This window comes from Semicossyphus pulcher, unplaced genomic scaffold (assembly GCF_022749685.1).
Source record: "Semicossyphus pulcher isolate SPU_LCO1_2020_fin unplaced genomic scaffold, fSemPul1.0.p SCAF_17, whole genome shotgun sequence".
Classification (NCBI taxonomy): Eukaryota; Metazoa; Chordata; class Actinopteri; order Labriformes; family Labridae; genus Semicossyphus; species Semicossyphus pulcher.
In genome coordinates, this window is record NW_027211681.1 from 10414049 (window position 1) to 10434431 (window position 20383).

The 20383-nt window shown below is 40.3% G+C and overlaps 2 protein-coding genes across 4 annotated transcripts in view; one reads left to right on the forward strand and one right to left on the reverse strand.

Moving 5' to 3' along the window:
* Positions 1 to 1167: 1167 nt before the first annotated feature.
* LOC138595168 (retinal cone rhodopsin-sensitive cGMP 3',5'-cyclic phosphodiesterase subunit gamma-like) lies at positions 1168 to 1654 on the forward strand. Its single transcript, XM_069666515.1, has 2 exons — positions 1168 to 1277; positions 1537 to 1654. Exons 1-2 carry the CDS (start codon positions 1168 to 1170, stop codon positions 1652 to 1654), a joined length of 228 nt encoding a protein of 75 aa, XP_069522616.1.
* A 2055-nt stretch (positions 1655 to 3709) lies between these two features.
* The window catches only part of rbfox2 (RNA binding fox-1 homolog 2), a 36619-nt gene continuing 19945 nt past the window's right edge, over positions 3710 to 20383 (reverse strand). For 2 of the 3 annotated variants that reach the window (XM_069665167.1, XM_069665169.1), the window contains 11 exons: positions 19563 to 19769; positions 16823 to 16990; positions 16270 to 16323; positions 16045 to 16137; positions 12212 to 12299; positions 10934 to 10990; positions 10656 to 10803; positions 10084 to 10129; positions 7680 to 7768; positions 7112 to 7184; positions 3710 to 6651 (listed from right to left, as the gene is read on the reverse strand). In XM_069665167.1, the coding sequence (XP_069521268.1) occupies positions 6607 to 6651; positions 7112 to 7184; positions 7680 to 7768; positions 10084 to 10129; positions 10656 to 10803; positions 10934 to 10990; positions 12212 to 12299; positions 16045 to 16137; positions 16270 to 16323; positions 16823 to 16990; positions 19563 to 19769 (1068 nt within the window). In that variant the 3' untranslated portion in view covers positions 3710 to 6606. The remainder of the gene's footprint in view (positions 6652 to 7111; positions 7185 to 7679; positions 7769 to 10083; positions 10130 to 10655; positions 10804 to 10933; positions 10991 to 12211; positions 12300 to 16044; positions 16138 to 16269; positions 16324 to 16822; positions 16991 to 19562; positions 19770 to 20383) is intronic. The other variant, XM_069665168.1, reaches the window with a different exon arrangement.

Sequence of the window (20383 nt, forward strand, 5' to 3'; positions counted from 1 at the left end):
TTAGTGTGTGTGTGTGTGTGTGTGTGTGTGTGTGTGTGTGTGTGTGTGTGTAAAAGAAAATATTGTCTAAAATTCATATTTTAGTTTCGGTCAGATCACTCCTCTGCTTCCAGCTTAGTTTAAAAAAGTAAAAAAGACAGCAGTGTTACAATGTTATAAGAGACAGGCATTAGCATGCACATGTTAATGACAGAATAGCAGTAATGACATAAGAGACAGCATTAAGTAAAAGTTCATTTAAAAAAGGAAACCAATACAACACAAGTGCTTTGCTGTCAAGTAAGAAGCTGAAGTGTCTCTAACTGTAACACGATCTTCTGATTTGTGTATGACATTAACTCAGCACGTCTCTTCATTCAGTAAATGTTGGATCTCCGTTCGTTTATTTGATATCATTTGGTTTCCATTTTGGCTCAAACATATGTATAAATTTCAAGAAACAACTTGAGAGTAAAAAGTATTAGACAGACTTTTATCAATATGTGTTGGAAAATGCACAGATACTTGGCTGTGCTGGCCCTCCATAGCAGAACGTTACACATAGATACATATTGTATATGAGCACACTAATGCTTATATTGTTAGCTGTGGCTAAAAGAAAGCAGGGGCACTCTGTGACTAAATTAGGACGTGTAAAAAAATATATCAGGGTGTGAAATTTCAAAACTGTTTAATTGAGAGTTTATGACAAATTACACAAAAATGACCACATATGTTAGCGTGTTCAAAGATGCCACCAGAGAGGTCACGTGCAAAGCTGCTGAGCTCCCTGTAAAATATAACTGAGGTCAGATTAAAGCAGATTTTAGTTGTTCAGGTCAAAATGTTCTCACACTCATGGTTTATTATTCACAACATGCAGCATGCGTGTTGGCTTCAGACTCACTGAGGAATTAGATGAACTTAGTAATATCCTGGAAACAAGATGCTCAAGATGGCCTGACAGTAATCTTTAAAGCCAAGGTGTAAAAATAGTCAAAGCTGTTTGTGTAACAAGGTCTTAAGGTGTTTTATGAAAGCTTTAGGCTATAATTTGACCTAACTTAGGGAGGTTATATCATCTAAGCATGGGGCAGAGGGGCTTAGAGGAGCAGGCGGAGGAGGGGTCTTGCATATAGAGATGAACTAATTATATGTTGATTGTTTTGTTTTCTCAGAGCATAAAAGATGGCAGACACAGCCGTTGCAGCTCCCGCCGACAAGAAGGCTCCTCCCAAGTTCAAGCAGAGGGCCGCTCGTACCTTCAAGAGCAAGGCCCCCAAACCTGGCCAGAAGGGGTAAGATCAAGTATAAAGTCACCAGTGGTAGAAAGACACCAAGTGCATTTAATCTAGTACGACGTTGAGGTACTTTTGATTGAACTACATTTATCTCAGAGTAAATGTTACAAGTGACTTCTATAATTCAGATTTTACATTTTAAAAGTTTATAATAATTAGATAAACTAAGATTAAACCATGGCCACCAAATGTTTGTATTTAGTTTTGTGTATTTAGTAAGAAATACTTACATAAAAATAATTGCCTTTATTTTCAGATTCGGAGACGACATCCCCGGCATGGAGGGTCTGGGCACAGACATCACAGTGGTCTGCCCATGGGAGGCCTTCGGTGACATGGAGCTCAGCGACCTGGCGAAATATGGAATCGTGTAGAAACCTCACCATGTTTCTTCTACAACCGTTTTACCTCCTGTCACTGCTTTCCTTCGCCCTGCCCTCCTTCACCTCCTGGAATACCTGACCTGATGTTTGTTGTTGTGTTAGGCCCACAAGAGATTTGAGGAAAAAAAGGCAAAATTGCCGAATGTAACTTTATTAAGTTACGATATATTATAATTATGAATATATACATGCTTCACTGAGATGTCCATGCTATATGCAGTAATTCCACATGTCCTCCCCCCTTCTTTGCACTTGGCCTGTTCATTTCTGAGAGACAATGATCAAGCCTAAATTTGTTGTAAGAGGGTTCACCTGCTACTAAACCTTCGCTCATCTCTCCTGCCTTTTCCAGTCCATGACCTCCCCCTCTTTGGAGCTATTCCTTTTTCCATGTACAGATGTTTATGATATATAAATCTATTTTTATTTTTATGAACCATGAAGTCAATTTGTACATAGGAATTGGAGTTTCAGTTGAGTATGTGTCAATAAATATTTTCCCCAAAATAAATGTTTTTTGTTTGCTCTTTTTTAAACACACAGTACATCTTTGGAAATTGATCAACAATCAGGAAGAAATTTACGGAAGAGAATACCAAGCAACATACATGATATCAGCATTATTACAGCTGATATGAACAAGATTAATAGCTATCCTGGCAAATGTTAGCATGCTAACACTCTACAGATGGTGAACATGGTAAACACTGAAGTTGCTTAACAATATGTTAGCATGCTTACATTAGCTTGTAGCTCAAAACACTAAACCATGTAGGGCCAACCACTCATGGCTTGTATGAACAATAATAGCTATCCTGCTAACACACTAAAGAGGGTGAACATTGTAAACATTGAAGCTGCTTAACAATATGTTAGCATGCTTACATTAGCTTGTAGCTCAAAACACTAAACCACATAGGGCTTACCACTCATGGCTTGTATGAACAATAATAGCTATCCTGCTAACACACTAAAGACGGTGAACATTGTAAACATTGAAGCTGCTAAAAAAATGTTAGTTTTCAAAGTAAGAAAAACAAAAGCTCTGGCACTCACAGGATCATGTAAAACCGACTTTAATGTGGGTCAAAGTCAGTGTTTTAAGTCAGTTTTACATGATCCTATGAGTACCGGAGCTTTTATTTTTCTGGATTTCATTTTCTACCGTGCACCTGCAATGATATTTTGTAGCTTAGTTTGGAGTTGCGCGCGCTGCCACTGCTGTATTCAGTTTTCAAAGTGAGTATGCTAGCATTCTTACATTAGCATGTAACTCAAAACACTAACCAAAGTGAACCCCTCATAGCTACAAACAATATTAATAGCTATCCTACTAACACACAACAGAGTTTGAACATGTTAAACAGCTAAGCAAAATGTTAGCATTTGCATATTAGCATGTAGCTCAAAACGCGTAACTGTACCGTCTATGTTACCAACTTGTGCTCCACATAGCCCCTAGTATGACTGTAGATTCTTGACATATGACCAATGTGAAAGGTTTCATTTCTGGTTCTTAAAAAACACTTTAGGTCTTCTATCGTTTTGCCTCTTCAGCCAGCAACTTTACAGTTTTGGTTCACTCTAATCCACAATCCAGCCACAGCAGGCAACTTTGTAGACAGTATAAAGCTCTGATAAACACACTGCATGCTAATGCTACCTGTCCATAAACAAACAACAGAAAGAAGTAAGTCGTTAGCTACTGAATACAGAGAAGTATTAGCTGTTGCAGAGGCAGATGCAGCTGTTGGCAGTGAATGTTGGATTCATAATTAAGCTAATTGTTTGCTCACAAGTTTCCATATTAACTTACAAGATTAATTTATGTAAGGTTTATGTTCACAGCTTCTTTCCACTACTCTCAAGTGGTCAAAGAAATCTGTTGTGTTTGAGGCAGCTTCACTTGGTGATCAATACTGACATTTTAAAATGAGCAGTCGGACACTGGCAACATCTGTGCGTATAATAATGTGAGACACTATAATGTAGCTCTCACACATTTCAATTAATAAATAGAAGAAAGAAAACCACATGAGAGCTTGATCACAACAAAACATTTTTATATAAAACATTTTATATGGACATTCAATAACAAAAAAACATAATGGCAGTCAAAGGGGATATAGACATGACGGAGGGAGAGGACTGGTCATTGACAAACTGTAGCAACTATGAAGAATGGCCACATAGTTTACTATAATACAGTGGCAAGAAGACCATGACAGGAAAATGTAGCTGCCGCATGTTCTTTGTGCGGCGGCCATTTTGTTTGTCAGCAGGTCTTTTTGCTAAACAGCACTGTGCTCTTTGTTGTGTTAGCTAGCGTCAAACTGCTAGCTGCCTGTCATTCTCCAGAGTGTAGTGGTAAAGAAGGACGCAACTGGGCTCGGCTGCTAAGGAGTCAAAATATGAAAGACACAAGATTCATGCAAATCGTTTTCTTTTTTTTTTTTTTTTTATAACTTGACAAGTATCGCTCATGCTGGTTTGTCCATGCCTTTAGTGGCTTTGTAAGTCCATCTATGTGTATTTTGTGTGGTTATTCTCAAGTTGGGAACCAGAACGTGCTGCGGACTGTTAGTTAGCATCTTTGGCTAGGTTTATTTTTTCTTCGTCCAGAGCACATTCAACGGTAACTTGGAGATATTTAAAGAGAAATGTCATGAGAAAATTCAACAGCAGCACATTTAATTAATTAAAAAAAAACAACTATTGACCTGCATGTTTTTCCAAGTGTGAGAAATGAAAAACACAACAGTAGCTTTGAAATTTTTTTGAAAAAAGAAACAAAACATAACAGCCCCATTGAACTCACAATTCAGATCATATCCCACAATGACATGTTGGAATACAACCTTCTTATGTATGAGAGATAACACTTTCAGACATTATATTTGATAACTTCAAACAAACCTGGAGCCACGATGCTTGCAAAGCTGAGATTTATCCATTGAAATGTAAGGAGTCTGATTTGAAACTGAAAAATAAATAGAAAAACTCAAAAAGAAAGACACACAGGAAGGAGCATGTTCGGTTTAACCAAAGTGCTCAAATCCTACGTTCATTTATTCCAAATGTCTCAGTCAGCTGCAAAATATGGACACAAAAAGAAAATGTATTTTGACATTATTGTATTTTTTTTAAAGATATTTAAATGTCATGCTAACAGATCCTATAATGAACCCAAAAATAAAGACATATAAAGCCTGTAATGAATATTAAACTAAAGGAACTAAAGTTTGGTAGTGTTACACGCACACCTCTAGTTTTTCACTATTCAGGTATGCTCCCGGCGCGAGATAAAAAAAATTGAAATATAACCTTAATGGAGAAGGATATGGATATAAAAAGACAAACTGAAGCTGAAAGAAGGTAAATAAAGACAGCAATAGGATTATCAAGGATTATGATAACAACAATAACAAAGATAATATATTTATACATACGGCAGAAAAATGTGCTTTCTACAAATCTTTGGAACGAAAACAAAAGCCAAAAAAAGCCACGATTTGGAAATATAGAATACAACGGTATAGAAATATGCACAATAGTAAGGTGTTTTGCATTTAAATATTTTTCTATTAACTCACGGACAGAATCTCTCTCTTGCTCAGTAATAGCTGCTGGCAGCATCTCGAACACAATCACCAACTAAAGTGTGTTTCAGGAAGACTCTTTCAATGTTGGACGCTGCTCTAAAAAAGATGGAGCCTGAGGGGAAAACCAAATAATAAATCTCTACATTAAAGGATCAAAAACTACTGAATCTCAGGGTCGTGTGTGGACGATTTAGTTTGATCTAAAGCGAAAAATCAAGTCAAGAAGAAGAAGATGTTTCATGTGTAGTGTTGAACTCTTTGTAGTGTTTACACACAGTGCAGTGTTTACATCCTGTGCATGAGACGGATCATGTGAGACTACAGCTGTGTCGCATCGTCGAAATGTGAAACGCATGTAATATAGAGTTTCTGATTTTACCCCGAGGTTCACTGTCGGATCTACATGACAGCAGTGGCTGCTGAGTCAACAAAATAATGCTTTCATAAGAATAATAATGAGAATAATTACAATAATAATAATAATAATTTGGTAACTTTTTTCTCTAAACTAATTTCTTTGCATATCATAACAATTTTAAGTTTAAAGGTTCACCATTTCCACATACTAAGAAAACTTGAGGTAAGGAACAGCTCTAATAAACCTCCCACCTTCAGCTTTCAGACATGATTTCTGTAGCGTTATAAACTGTCACATCATCTCTCCGAGCCGCCATGTTTCAGTCTCCCTCTACCAGAACGCAGCAAGCATGGACTTCCTCTCTCTTGACTATCCGCCCACACTGAGGAGGAATTATAAAATCCATCTGTGGCTGTTTTTAACCATTTTAGTGACTCGTCATTCTGGTGTAAAATGTTCTCAGGCGCTCTTTTGATGCACCTTCCTGCTTTCCTGACGTTTTGTGGAGGCTCTGATCGCTCCTTTCCCTCTCTTTTGCCTTAAACGTCGAGTGTGTGCAGACCACACAGCGCTCGCCTCTTTCTCAAACATGGTCGACAGCTATTTAAATGTCACTTATCCACATACGGCCTTTGGAAGAACATCTGGGCTCCATCCCGAGTCTTGTGCTGCTGAGTGCCGAGGGAATAAGAAGAGGGGGACTATAATACAGCCGTGCAGTAAGGAAGGTGGCCATTTTTAGTCTTTTTTTTCTTATTTTTTTAATGTTAAGGCCATCCGTCAGTCTTTAATACAGCATTCCTCTATTTCTGTAGTAGCGTATATAAGAAAACGTGGGACTGCTCTGGGGTGGGATCTGAAATATCTTTGATGTGGTCGACTCCACACTTTAAAACTGGGTGCAGTCCACCTCCACGACAACAGAGGGAGCTCTTTCAGAGAAATTCAATGGAAGAGAGGAGCTCCTGGGAAATGTAGTGTCTTTAGTAAGGGGCAAATCTACTGTAGCCTCCCCTGTACAGTGTTGCCTGTGGAACAGCAAAAGACAAACATTTAGTAAATAAAATCGATTCTTTTTTTTTTGTTAAATGTTTTTCATTATTGTCAATAAACTTCATTAAAAGATTAAACACTTTAATTTAGTCTTACATCCAAATTGTAACAGGTGAACCCTCTTCAGAGCCTCTGTCATGTCAGGTGACATTTTTGTTTTAACAGAAATCATCACAGTTACTGTTGAGGCAGTCTTTGTTGTGAAAAAACTGAACGTACTAAACACATAATAATCAGTGGCTAAAAACATGTTCCAACAAATGTACTGTTTATTCATCTTGTGGTAGAGTTCCCCTCAGTTCACTGAGCCTTTTAATAAACTAGAGCTATATATCTATGACCTGCATTGATGTGCAGCTTTAGTGGGAATTAAATGCATTAAACTGCATTGTAATTAAATACATGTGAGTACACGTGTGTGCTCAAGCTACTCACCATGGCTCCAACACCGTAGGCGGCCGGGGCGAGTGCAGCATGGTAAGGGTCTGCTGTGTAAACTCGTCCGTAGCTGTCAGGAAAAAGGAAACACGTCAAATCACAAAAAAATTACTTAAGAAATGTTTTTTTTTAAACTTCAATAATCATCTTCTGTTCTCTGATGTGTGGGAACGAACCCCAACCGACTTAAAGTTTCCTCTCGCCTAATGACCTGCAGAAAATGATCCAAACATCTTGATTTCTTGTTGCTGATTATTTGTTGTTATTGGTCATTTGTATTTGTAGCTGCAACTTTCTACGTTCAAATGATGCTGCAGGATATAACGGATGGATCCATTCTTACATGTTGTACTTTTAAACCCTCATATTTCAGCCCCTGTTTTGTTCTGTTGCATTTGTGAGCTGAATATCTTCGTGTATATCATATCTCTGTTACTTCTTCTTATCCAGGTGGACTTTAACCAGACCTGATTAGTAGCACAGCACTTTGGTGCTCTAAACAAAGCGACTTGCCCACTTAGTTTAAGCAAGCAGCTAACATCTGAAGGCACTACAGCCCACTCACCTGTCACTGTACGCTGCTGCTGCAGCCGCCGCTGCGGCAGGAGTCGCTACCGCAGCCGGCTGGGCATAACGATACGCTGCATAGCCACCCTGTGATGAGGTGGTGAAGGGGGAGAGAGGTGGAGGGCAGGGGAGGGAGAGATGGGGAGAAACAGAAACAAGTGTAAATTATTGTTAAAGGTTTGCTGTAGTTCCTCTGAACACTAACGGTCTAGTGGTGGATCTAAAGGGTTACATTGTGAGAAAAACTGCTGAGAAAGAGCGAAAGATTAACAAGCAGACAGCACAACTGGCTAATCTGGTGCAGTACAGCATTCACAAGGATGTAGCTCAGGCTCTGTGGGGTCTCTCCCTCCATGGCTAACATGGAAAAAAATCACGTTATTCGTGTACAACACTGGAGTGCATTATCTTTGTCAGCCTGCGTTGGACATGGAGGGAGAGAGAGTTCAAACCCATAACTGTGCCCCACCCCTGTTCCCCTACCAAAAACACACAGTTAAAGAAAGGGGAAGGGGTGGTAAGATGATTGTGTCATTATTTATGTTTGGATGGACAGCTGATGAACAGACACAAAAAAAAACTACAGGTGTAAGAAGACAGTCAGCCAGTTGGATTAAAAAGAGCACGCACACACACGCACACCACGCTCACGTGGCCAGCGACCAATCACTGACAGACACAGCATGCTTCCCAAACTCAGAACGTCCAGAATATTAGGCCAAACATCCCTATAAAAAACAAAAACACACACCGCTGCATTCTACCCTAAAGGATCAGTCACGACCAAGTCCCCGCATTCAGGACCACACAGTGGCTGCTATGGGAGGAAGGCTGGACCGGGAGGGGGTGGGGGGGTGGGAGAGGAAGGGGTGACTGAGAGGTGAAAACGTGTACAGGGGGATGAAGAGTCAAAAGACAGAGGAAAAGGCACAGAGAGGTAAAACTAGAGTAGAGAAATAATAAGCGTATAGAAGAAGGAGAAGGACACTTGGAGGATTTACAAACAGGAAATGTTTTAATTTAAGACTTAAGAAGAAAAGGAGAGAGCAAGAAAGAGAGGAAATAAAGAATGACAGAAGAAAGGGGGGGTCGGAAAAATGTGGAGGAGAAAGGAAGTAGGGAGCAGAGGGGGACTGGGGGAGGAGTCAGCCTTGTAAGTATGTCTGCATGCCGACATTGATTCAGTTAGCATGCCACAGGTGAAACAGATAGGGAGATTCCTGGAAGGGGTCTGAATAAACTGCTGACAGAAACTGTCCTACATCACTCTGACTACTGGATACGTCTCAGCTTTCAGAGTCAGTATTCAGATATCATTTGTTTTTATTGTCCTGCTTGTGTTTCGAGGATGGCGATGAAGCTTGCTGAGACATTACAATTTAAGTGTTGTGCATGATTTGTGAAGTTTTAGCCTGCGTTCATAAAAACAACGAGTATAAAAAATGATGATGGCATCTGCGGTTTGCCTCAATAATGCCAGTTATGGACAATTCTTTTAACATTTTTGGAATGAATGTGGGCGATGAAATTGTCAGAGAATATAATAAAATGTTGTTTGTCTTAATGCATATTGTCTCCATAACATTGACCAAGGAAGTATAGCAACATAGGACAAAATGCCTTTATTCTAACACTGGGGGGGAAAGAGTGCAGATTTTAGTGACCCACGGTTAAAGGATTGACCTTCAATACTGCACTTAATGTTCCCTAAAATGTTAATCCATCTCTCCTGTCAATATTTTTTGGATAAAAATTTGATGTCGTATCTTTTTCCTTACGAATTTAGATTTCAACTTGATTTATTTTCTCCCCCTTCCGCAACTCCACCCATGTCAGAATCCAGTGAGTTAGTAGAAGAAGACAGAGAAGGCATTTCAATCTCAGATGGTCAATAATGTCTAGCAGCACGCAGTCATTGGAGACGAGGAGGATGCACACTGGCTCTCAAACAGAGTGTGTAAACCCTACCTGGGGCAATCTGCCACTAATGTCCTGAAACACTAGTCTACAGAGAGAACAGAAACAGCTATTGTCAACCTGGTCACACGTGCACGCACACACACAGACACACACTCATAATCGCATTGGTACAAACTAACTCACAAATGCACAGAGACAAACCCGAGAGGAGTCTACTCGTGAATGAACATGTTGATGGAACTGTGTGCGCTCGTACTTTTATTTTGAAGGAACATTTTGTACTTTATGATTGAACTTAATGTGCGACTGGAAAAGTGATTTGCAAGATAATTTATATAGATGAGATAAGTCAAAACACCCAGAAGTACACGTCTCTATGGGTTTGGTCCGTGCCGTTTCACACTTGACAACCCACAGGCAAGGGGGGGAGGGGGGGGGACGTAGGTGAGCAGTGAAGCAGTAGAGGGGGACGGTATACTTACATAGAGATCAGCCGCACCGTAAAAGCCATCCTGATAGGCCATCACACTGAGAGAGAGAGACGAGAAAGGGAGGATGGAAGGGAAAAGGAGAGAGTCCAGAGGAGCGGTGGAGGAAAGTAGAAACAAAACAAAAAGATGGTGTGATGCGCCACCGTGTGGGCAGTGCAGAAAACAACAGAGGAGAGATGTGAGAAAACGGTGCCAAACAGGATGTGAAAGAGAGAAGAGAAAGAAGGTGAGATTATTACACACCGTGCAACATGCAGGACAAAATACCACCTCTTTGTAAACTAATGTACCAACTTCAGTGTGATACTACTGCAGCCACTGAGGCTAATGGGAATGAAGGTTCCTGAAGTATTTCATTCTGACTTTTGTGGTACAAGGAAATGGTATTTCAGCTCAGCAAACTAGCACTGTCAATACTTCAAATATATTCAAACACACAGCATGCACAATTATGAAATACAATTTTTAACTAAGTGAAGACATGCATTTAGATGTAGCTGTTATCATCAATAGCAGCTTATTAGCTATAGCTTTCAAATGTGGGTATGTTTGAGTTTGTTTACCCCGGGTATGTAGGGATGGCAGGTTGTGGCACAGCCGCCCTGACCGCGCTGTAGACGGGCCGGGCACGACCCCGGAGATGAGCGCCCCGAAAGGTCGCGGCGGCGGTGGAAGCAGCTGCTGCTGCAGCCGGGTACGGAAACCCCGGTACTGAGAGAGAGAGAGAGAGAGATGGGCAGGGAGCGAGTCAGATATAGAAGCTACTTCAGTTTCTGAAAGATGACAGTATTGTTGTGACGTTTGTCAGGTACAAGATAAAAAACTATACTTGTTTTCATACCTGTGTAGAGTTCAGGACTGTACATGGCTCCAACCATTGGACTCAACTTCCACCCAGCTACGGTCAAAGACAAATAACAATGAACATTTAAATTTTCACTGAAAACTCACAGAAGCAACGTGATATATTATGACATTATGCAGATGTTGACAGTGCTCTCTGCTGTTTATTATATTGTTCATTTCAAATTAATTATAAAGCTTTCTAACTGTTCCGAGGGGCACAGTGGACCATTTAGTAATATATAAACTTTTACTAGAGTTTATTCAACAAAGTTCTTTAGTAAAAAAAATTATTACTACAATAAAATTTAATTATTACATTAATTCATTATTACAACACAGCAGCTTCAGATTTTCTATCATTATAACTTTGAACTTTGAAAAATGTGACTCTTTTAATCGCTATTACAGCTTTTATTTTCTCTCTTTTATCTCGTTCAGTTTTTTTATTTCTGCTTATTGTTTCTACTTCTTCCTGCTTCGTCCCCTTGCTTCTCGTGTCGGCCATGTTGTGTGGGTTCCTGTTGCCTCTTGGATTTTGTGCTTTGCTTGTTTTTTGCTTGGTTGTCAAAGCACTTTATAAACTCTTATTTTTAAAGGTGCTTTATAAATTAATCATTATTATTATCATTATATAATATATATATAATATTATGTATATTATTTATACGATCAGAATTGGAAACCAATAGTTCTTAGGAGTAAAACTCAAGCACCTTTCAAGTACTTTCAAGGTTCCCTATACACACAAAACAGACCATCTAAGTCTTTATTATCACATATGAAGTGATAATATAAATGGGATTACATAAAATAAGGTTTACAGAATCCTTTAAACTGAAAGCAATCAATGTATATTATATAAATGTCACTGTTTTTGATTCTACCAGCTGTACGTCTTCCTTCCTGCCACTCTCAAAAAGACATTCTTTATGTATTATTTGTTGGCCAGTCTGTTGTAATTAAAAAGCAGCATGCTGCTGAAATTGATAACAAAATCCACCTGTTCTCTTTTAACCACTCCTCGTCTGGTTGGAAAACGACAGGACACAACACACAAATATGGCGACTGGATTGTTTTATTAGGAATTCTAAAATGTTTGACTTAGAGAAGTCGATGAAACGACAGATTATTTTGAGTATTTTTCAAGGTGATATTCCGATTGAAACGTTATCATAATCTTGAAAAAAAGGACCAAACCTGTTTTATTAGATAATACTGTATCAATCAAACAAAAAGGCAGAGTCTGCTCTTGTTAAGTTCAAAGCGTGTTACCGTATGGCAGAGTTGCGAGGCCCTCCCCGTTAGAGTACGGTGTGGTCATCTTCTTGTTTGTCATCACTCTGGCTGTGGCATTATTCACCTGGACATCAGAAACAGCGGTCAGGTGCTACATTGATCCAGTTTAACAGGTAAATAAGTCCTGATGAATTATCCAAATGATGCAGAATCCAATTACATTAAAGTTTATGTTTTAATATGTTTAAACTGATCTGTGAAACATGAGGGAGATACTCTACATTAACGAGGGTCAGATCTTTCATATTACACTTGTGTTGAAGTGTGAGGTGTCATTATACTTTCAATAGTTTTCACTTATGACAGAGGTTAATTCTGTTGATGAGCAGCGATGGTATTTAATGCATGCGCTTCTTTTAAAGGAGAAAGACATTGAAAACAAGGATCCTGGTGAGTATTCAGGCAGTTTTGCACACAAACAATGCAACCATTGGCACACAGAACAAAGAAAACAACGAAATATTTCAGAACAAAAGCATTCAAAAAGAAATCCAAGACCATTATATATTGCTACCTTAAAAAAGGAGGGAAAAAGAAGGTGAATTAAGCGGCAGATTCATCAGTTGAACACAATGCAAAAAACATCAATCAAAGAGTTCATACACAAATTACACGCAGCCAATCAAGAGCGCATCACATCACCAGAGGTGAGCAAAACTAGCCAATCAGCAAGCATCAGATGCAGCAAGAAACCAATCAAAAAAGTTTGGCAGCCCTCCCAATCAATTACACGTCATACAGAAAAAGGAGGACGGGGAGGGAACGACAGAGAAAAGACAGAAATATAGAGGGATGCAGGAGGAGGAGCCAGTCCACATGAAAAGACACAGAAAAACACAAACATGACGTGGAGAAGAGAGAGGCAGAGAGAGTGAACAATCCATCCACATGTGCAAATCTTCTAATGAGCAAACAGAAACGACAAGATGCCATACACACATACAGGATACATCTGACCGTTTGCCTACATTGGATCTAACCGTACATGAGCAACAATGGAGGAATGTTGAATGGAGCAAGAAAGGAAAACAAAAGAGAGTGAGAGAAGTCTAAAGACAGAGAGGATGGGGGATGCAAATATCATTCCTCAAAATAAATCAAATCAAACCATGGATGTGAAACACTGCCAGGCATTCCAGATCAGTGTCGCACACCAGAGAGACCTCGAAGCACACGACAACCAACACACACCATCCAGAACCAAACTGATCAAAAAGTAAAACAAGGACACCTCTGTACAGAAATCAGATCAAAGAAAAGCTGCTGGTTCTCAATCAGTGGAGCAGATTTTAAGTTTGCTTTGCTGGGGGGTCTACAGATTATTTCTTTACAGCTGTTTTTTTTCTTTTTTTAAAATGCTAATATGCTAACATAGTAGAGGAGGTAGCTTCCACTTACATATCTTTAATTTGAAGTTAAGTCTGAGCAGCCATACCTCTACAACTGCCTGCGGTCTACAAAGTGGTACAGAAAGTGATAATCAAGTACTCCATGATATACAGACAACTATTATCCTCTCTCTGGTAAAGCTAACATAGCACTCATGCTTCAGCATGCTGTCCCACTACGGTGCAGAAATGCAGCTATTGGCTGACACATGACACAGAGAGATGACGTAGTTCTACATGGCGTCGTACAGGTGGCGAGAAAGAGAGTAAACCATGCAGGATACAGCTCTGAATTAAATGCTGAATGCAGTTAGAGAGGTGATTGGAATGAATGCATAAGAAGTGGTAGTCAGAGTTGTTGCACTTGCAGATAGATGCAGTACATTCAGTTATACAGGTGGCCTTTATAATGCCATGCGGTCACTGGCTAATCTCGTAATCGTTTCATTCACCACCTCCCCAATCAATCACAGGATTAGCCAATCAGGTTCTGTCAATCAATCAATCAAGCTCCCTCCAGTAAAGGAGTCCTTCATTTGGGTGTTGGGTGCATTTTATTTGAGTTTTTTGACGGATGGGGTGGGGGGAGGGGTCATTCAAAGATGATGCCATGTGTACACAACTTACCGTTGCCAGGGAAACGGCGTGAGGACACGCGAGCAGTTACCGTGGAGACTGACAACAACAACAACATACAAAAATCATCAGGGAAATAGAGAAAATATATGTAAGAAAGAAATGATGAACCAAAAGTAAAAAAATAAAACATAAACAAAACGAGGTAATGAAAAGCAACCCCCACCCTGAGGCAGAGAGGAAGTGATGTCACAGGTCACGTGTCAACAGTCACCTACAGGTATCAGCCATTTGACAACAATCTAGCCTCTACTGGTTAAAACCCACTACAAACACAGATCAAAGAAGGTGATAAAGGAGAAAACAAATGGGAACAGAAAGTGTCAGGGATTTAGGAGGGAAGCTTTCTGTTATTATTGCTCAGATTTTGTGAAAATAATCCCTTAAAATCAAACTTAATCTCTCTTAGCTACCTGACGTTATCACAGGACAAGGAAATGGACAGAGAAATGGGGGGACAGCAGAAATGCAGTTGCATATGGGGACACACAAACTGGGAGAGACAGACAAGACAGACTGGCCTGGTGAAAAAGAGTGGAAGAGATGAAGGAGAACCAATAAAGAAACCAAAAACAAGGAGAGGGAACGACAGCTATCTATGGCATTCTCTTCACATGTTCATTCTCTCTGCGCCCTCCATATTTCTAATTCAGCACCCACCCACGCACACACGCACACACACACACACACAAACACACAAGCAGACAGAGAAGAGTGCAGCTCATTCGAGACCATGCAGAGGAGCTTTAGTAGCACATAAAAATAAATAAATAAAAGCGTGATTGAAAAATCAAGAGCCAGAGCAAATGGCGAAAGCATGGTGTGTTTCATCTTTGAGGCCATTTGCAACTGAAATCCGAGCTCATGCTGACAAATAAAAAAAAATGATGTCACAACAAAATGCACTTCCATGAGATCTGGTGTTCTTTTTCAGGAGTGGTGGATGCAGGTGTGTGTGTAAACAAAACAGTTTCTCTTTTTTTTTTTACCATCCATCTCGCACATCTGAAATTAAACAGCTTTTTGAAGGATCGGAAATGATACCACACTTCTTCACTGCAGTCTCATTCCTCAAAAAAAAAAAGCCCCTGAAAATTCCCCATCATGCATCAGTCTCTAACACACCAAACATAAAAAGTGCTACCCAGAGGCTCCCACCTTATATTAACTGAAAGTGTGGAAAAATCCCAAGATGACCTTTGACCTTATGATCCATCCATGCAACATACCTCTTACAGACACAAGCAAGCACTGTTTTTTTCAGAGAAAAAATAACCGCCCTTCCATTCATAAACACAACCATAAACCCAAAATGGCCGCTCATCATGATCATGGAAGAAGTGATAATGGAAAAGGTGCAGGAAAACAAGCAAAAAAGATCCTACATGCTGTGACAGAAGCGGATATCGTCAGCAACCGTGTCGTAGTGACGTCTCACCGGCCATGCCTGTTGTGTAGCCAATCCACCCAGCATGCTTTGCAAACCACACGGCTTTAAGATCAAGGTGCAATGGACAGCCCACAACATCGATAACATCAACAACATCAGCATAAACATCGACAGGAAGTGCTGTCAAAAGAGACGTCTGTGTGCGCGGCACCACTGCACCATGCTATAGTGAAGCCAGAGGGGTTAGAGTTAAACACAAACAGCCATCCGGAAACCTCTGGGGCAGAAACGACCAGAACAAACTCATTCTCATAGTCGGACATGGAGGGGAAACAGAGGAGAAAACGGTCACTGTTTCTAAAAAAACAAAAGGGGGCGAGGGTGGTGAGTTATACCTCGATTTTACGTCCTTCCACCAGCGTACCGTGAAGCTTCTCCCGGGCCCTCTCTGCATCTGCACTCGTCTCAAATGTTACAAAACCAAAGCCCTGCGAGCAGAGGAGAGGGGAAAATGGAAAAGAAAAGGGAGGGGGGGAGTAAGAGGAGGTTGAAATTAGCTTGAAAGGCTGAGCTCATTTTTGTGAACAATTTTCTTTTCCATTTGGTTTCCAACTTCCTACCTTGGATCCCCTCTCATTGAAAATTATCTCGACATCAAGGATTTTGCCAAATTGCTGAAAAAGAAAAAGAAAAGGAAAATGAAGAGGCTGAAAAAGCATGTTAGCTCATATGCTACATCTTGCCACAGGGTGTCAGCACTGTTCAACCATGATAAACTGGCACTGAGCCAGCTCTGCTAGTCTTTCCTTACACCATATCTTCCTCGCCTCTGCTCTTTTCTCTGCACCACATTTACGAGACATTCCTCTTACAAAAAGGCCATCTTTCTTCCAAATGAAATTCAAGTTAAAGTTTTGTTTTTTCAGTCAAACAGGACAAAAGGTGATTCTTTTTAGCTGAAACTAATATGACAGAATCTTACTTTCGTTTAAAATCCCACTCGAGGATAGGAAATAACGAGTAAAAGGAAATCTGAGGTCACGGTGCTGATGTAACTGCTCCTTTGAGTCATTATATTTACTTGCTGCCTGTTTTTAATCCATGGCAACATTTCTGGGTTGTTGTTATGTGACCGGGCAAAGTAAAAACACAGGAATTTTCTGGCCTACATACCCCAAACATCTGCCGTAGGTCGGGGTCCCGGAAGCGAAAGGGGATGTTTGACACATGGAGGCGTTTGGGGGTCCCCTTGCCGTCTGAGTCATCCCCGACACTTCCTCCACCTCCTCCTCCTGAGCCAACACCTGACTGACCGTCAATCTGGGAGGACCCATCTGTCTGCTGGGGCGGATGGACAGGAGAGAAAGGAAAGGACAGAGGAGATTAGGAGAGGAAAACCAAAAAGTGTGTTCGGGAAAGACATGCATGATGACATTTTATTATTGTGTTTTAATCCCTGGCATCATTAAGCCTGCAACTGAAGATTATTGTCATTATTTATCAATCAGCCAGTTATTTCCTAGATTTATTGACTGAATTTCTTCGTGTAGAAAATGTCTAGAAATCTAGAAAATTATACAAAGTAGACAAATGCACACACAATTTGAGGATGCATAACATCATGTCAGCTGTAACCTTTAGATGGGTGATTTACATATTGATACAGGGAAACATACACTGAACATTTAGCATGAGTAAAAAACATTGCAGAGTACATAAATCAGGTTAAATGCCTCTTAATATATAATATTTGCGAGCTGGGGAATACAGAAGCCTGAGAACAAAGATGGACTCGCGTTTAGAGCTTTAACTGCTAGCTTAACGTTAGCTTAGAGGGATGTCATAGTTACGGTATTTTCTACTACTTATATTTCTACAGTTACTACTCTGTGTTCCCCAGCTCTCATCTTTAAATGACACAATAAAGAGACAGTTTATAATTGACTAACGTCCAGTGTATGTTTCCCTGGGTCAATATGTTGAAATCACATGCACTGAGAGCTTTTGTAATTGCTAGCTTAACGTTAGCTTACGGGGTGCAGACTTAGTAAAAGTCAACATTGTTAACTATTATCTTGCTACATGTAATAGTTGTAGTATTGTTATAGTACTGTAATCTTTCTACAGCTACTACTTTATGTTCCTTAGCTCTCATCCTAATAATATACTTGAAGGAGACCTTTCGAAAAACATTTGCCAAATGTCCAGTCGGTGTGTCTCAGGGTCAATATTTTAAAATCACTAGCATTGAGAGCTTTTCTAACTGCTAGCTTAACGTTAGCTTGGAGGAGTGAATAGTTACAGTATTTTCTACTACTTTAATATTTCTACAGCTAAATATCTGTGTTCCCCAGGTCTCATCTTTAAATTACACAATAAAGATACCATTTATAAAACATTTGCCTAGTCCAGTGTATGTTTCCCTGGGTCAATATTTAGAAATCACTAGCACTGAGAGCTGTAGTAATTGCTAGCTTAACGTTAGCTTAGAGGGGTGTGGACTTAGTCAGACACTAGTCAACATTGTTAACTACTATCTTGCTACTAGTAATTAGTATTTTTATAGTACTGTAATATTTCTACAGCTACTACTTTATATTTATCAGGTCTTATCCTAATAAGACACATAGGAGACCTTTCAAAAACATTTGCCAAATGTCCAGTGTGCGTTTCTCCAGGTCAATATTTTGAAATTGCTAGCATTGAGAGTTGTTTTAACTGCTAGCTTACTTAGCTTAGGGGGTTGTAGATGTAGCAGTTGAACATCGACCAGCAAACTTCTAACTCTACTAATAGCTGAAGCATTTATACCACTGTAATATTTCTATAGTTACTTCTCCCCTGCTCTCATCTTTATAGCACAAATTAAGGAGAAAAACATTCGTCATTAGTACATTTCACTTGCGCTGAGAGCTGTTTTTACAGCTAGCTTAAGGTTAGCTGCTACCTTAAAGTTAGCTGGGCTGTAGATGTAGATGATTAGTTAACACTGTTGTAATATCTCCTCTACTGCAATATTTCTACATCTACTACTCTGTTTCTTAGCTTTTATTTTTATACAGCACTGAGAGCTGTTTTAAATGCCAGCTTAAGATGAGCTTAAAAGGGATATAGATGTAGCAGTTGAACACTAGTCAACATTGTAAACTATTGTGTTACTACTAGTGCTACTATGTAAATGTTCAGTGTAAGTTTCTCGTTGTCAGTGTTTTGAAATCAGAGCTGTTTTGTTAGCTTACCGTTAGAAGTGTAGATGTAACAACACTGTAAACGACTTTCTAATTACTAGTAATAGTTGAAGTATTTCTACTGCTAGCTTCTACTCTGTGTCCCCCTGCTCTCATCTTTATATGACACCTTAAGAAGACCTTTGCAAAATGTCCAGTGTGCATTTCTCTGGGTCAATATGTTGAAAAGCTTATCGCGGACTAATTTTATACTTGCTTTAACCTACACCACCAACTATGTGGGCAATAGTGTTTTGATTTTAGACATTCATATTTCCATAGTGGCTTAGAGGAGTACAATCCATACTGCATTTCAGACGTCTATCTCCCTTTGTTCTTTTGCAACTGGTACAGTGTAGATTAGGCCTTATCTTTTACAGTTTCAGGGAACATAGGACCCTGGGAACACAAGGATGACCCCCCTGAATTGCAGTCTCGTGTAATACATGTTGTAAATTTGTAAGGAGTGATACTGTAATAAATACAACGTGAGATCTGTATTAGGGAATCAGTCAGTAGGTTGATTCTGGGATATAAACTCTGAATCGTGAGGAGAAAGTCAGCATGCGGCATCCTAGTGACTTTTTTAAGCTCTAACACAAATTCCTCCACACTCTCGCTCTCTGCGCCCTCTCGAGGCAAAGACCTGATGTGGGCTGCACACAGAGGACGAGGCTGGCACTCACTTGAGCACTGAGGCTGTTGGCAGCGTTGGCGGCGCTGTTCGCTGCTCCGCCGGCTTCCACGGGGCCCTGGACGGCCCCCGCTGCGTACAAGCTGCCCCCGTAATCCAGGGCCAAGCCGTTCTGGGGGGGCGGCGGTGGAGGTGGAGGGAATGCGGAGAAAGGTGGTGGTACGAGTCCCTCCTGACCGCCAGCACTATCCTGGGAGCCCTGTTGTTGGAAGAAAGAGAGAAGAAGAGTGAGGAGGGAGGGGAAGCAAAGTAGCCGGCTGGCGAACTTCCACAGTATCTTTTACTGAGAGCATCACCCGACAACACAGAGACCACTTTCCCGAGAGCTCCAGTCTAAAAGTCATACAAGCATTGATATTATATTTCCATCTGCCTGTGTGTGTGTGTGTGTGTGTGTGTGTAAATGCGTGCATGTATCCGAACCCCCCCGCCCATTAAATATTCACTGCAGCCACATCTATTATTGAGGGTCAGATGCCTCCATGCTCAGAGTGTTGTACAATGGTGAGTGTCTAACGCCTGCACACACACTCACAAACGCCTCTGCACAAAATCACCTTTGACACGCAAAACACCCACACACCTAAACGCTCGCACAAAGACCAACTGTTAGTAAGGAAGCCTGCCCAAGTATTTAGTGCACATTATTACCCCATGAAAATAACCAAATGCTATACCAACATTAGAGTGCGTAGGAGGACAGCACAGGCACCCACAAACACACGGTGCAACACAAACACAACACACATTCCTTGCTGTTGGCAGTGGGGCATGGATACCCTAAATGGTAATAGTAAGAGAGCAGAGACAGCG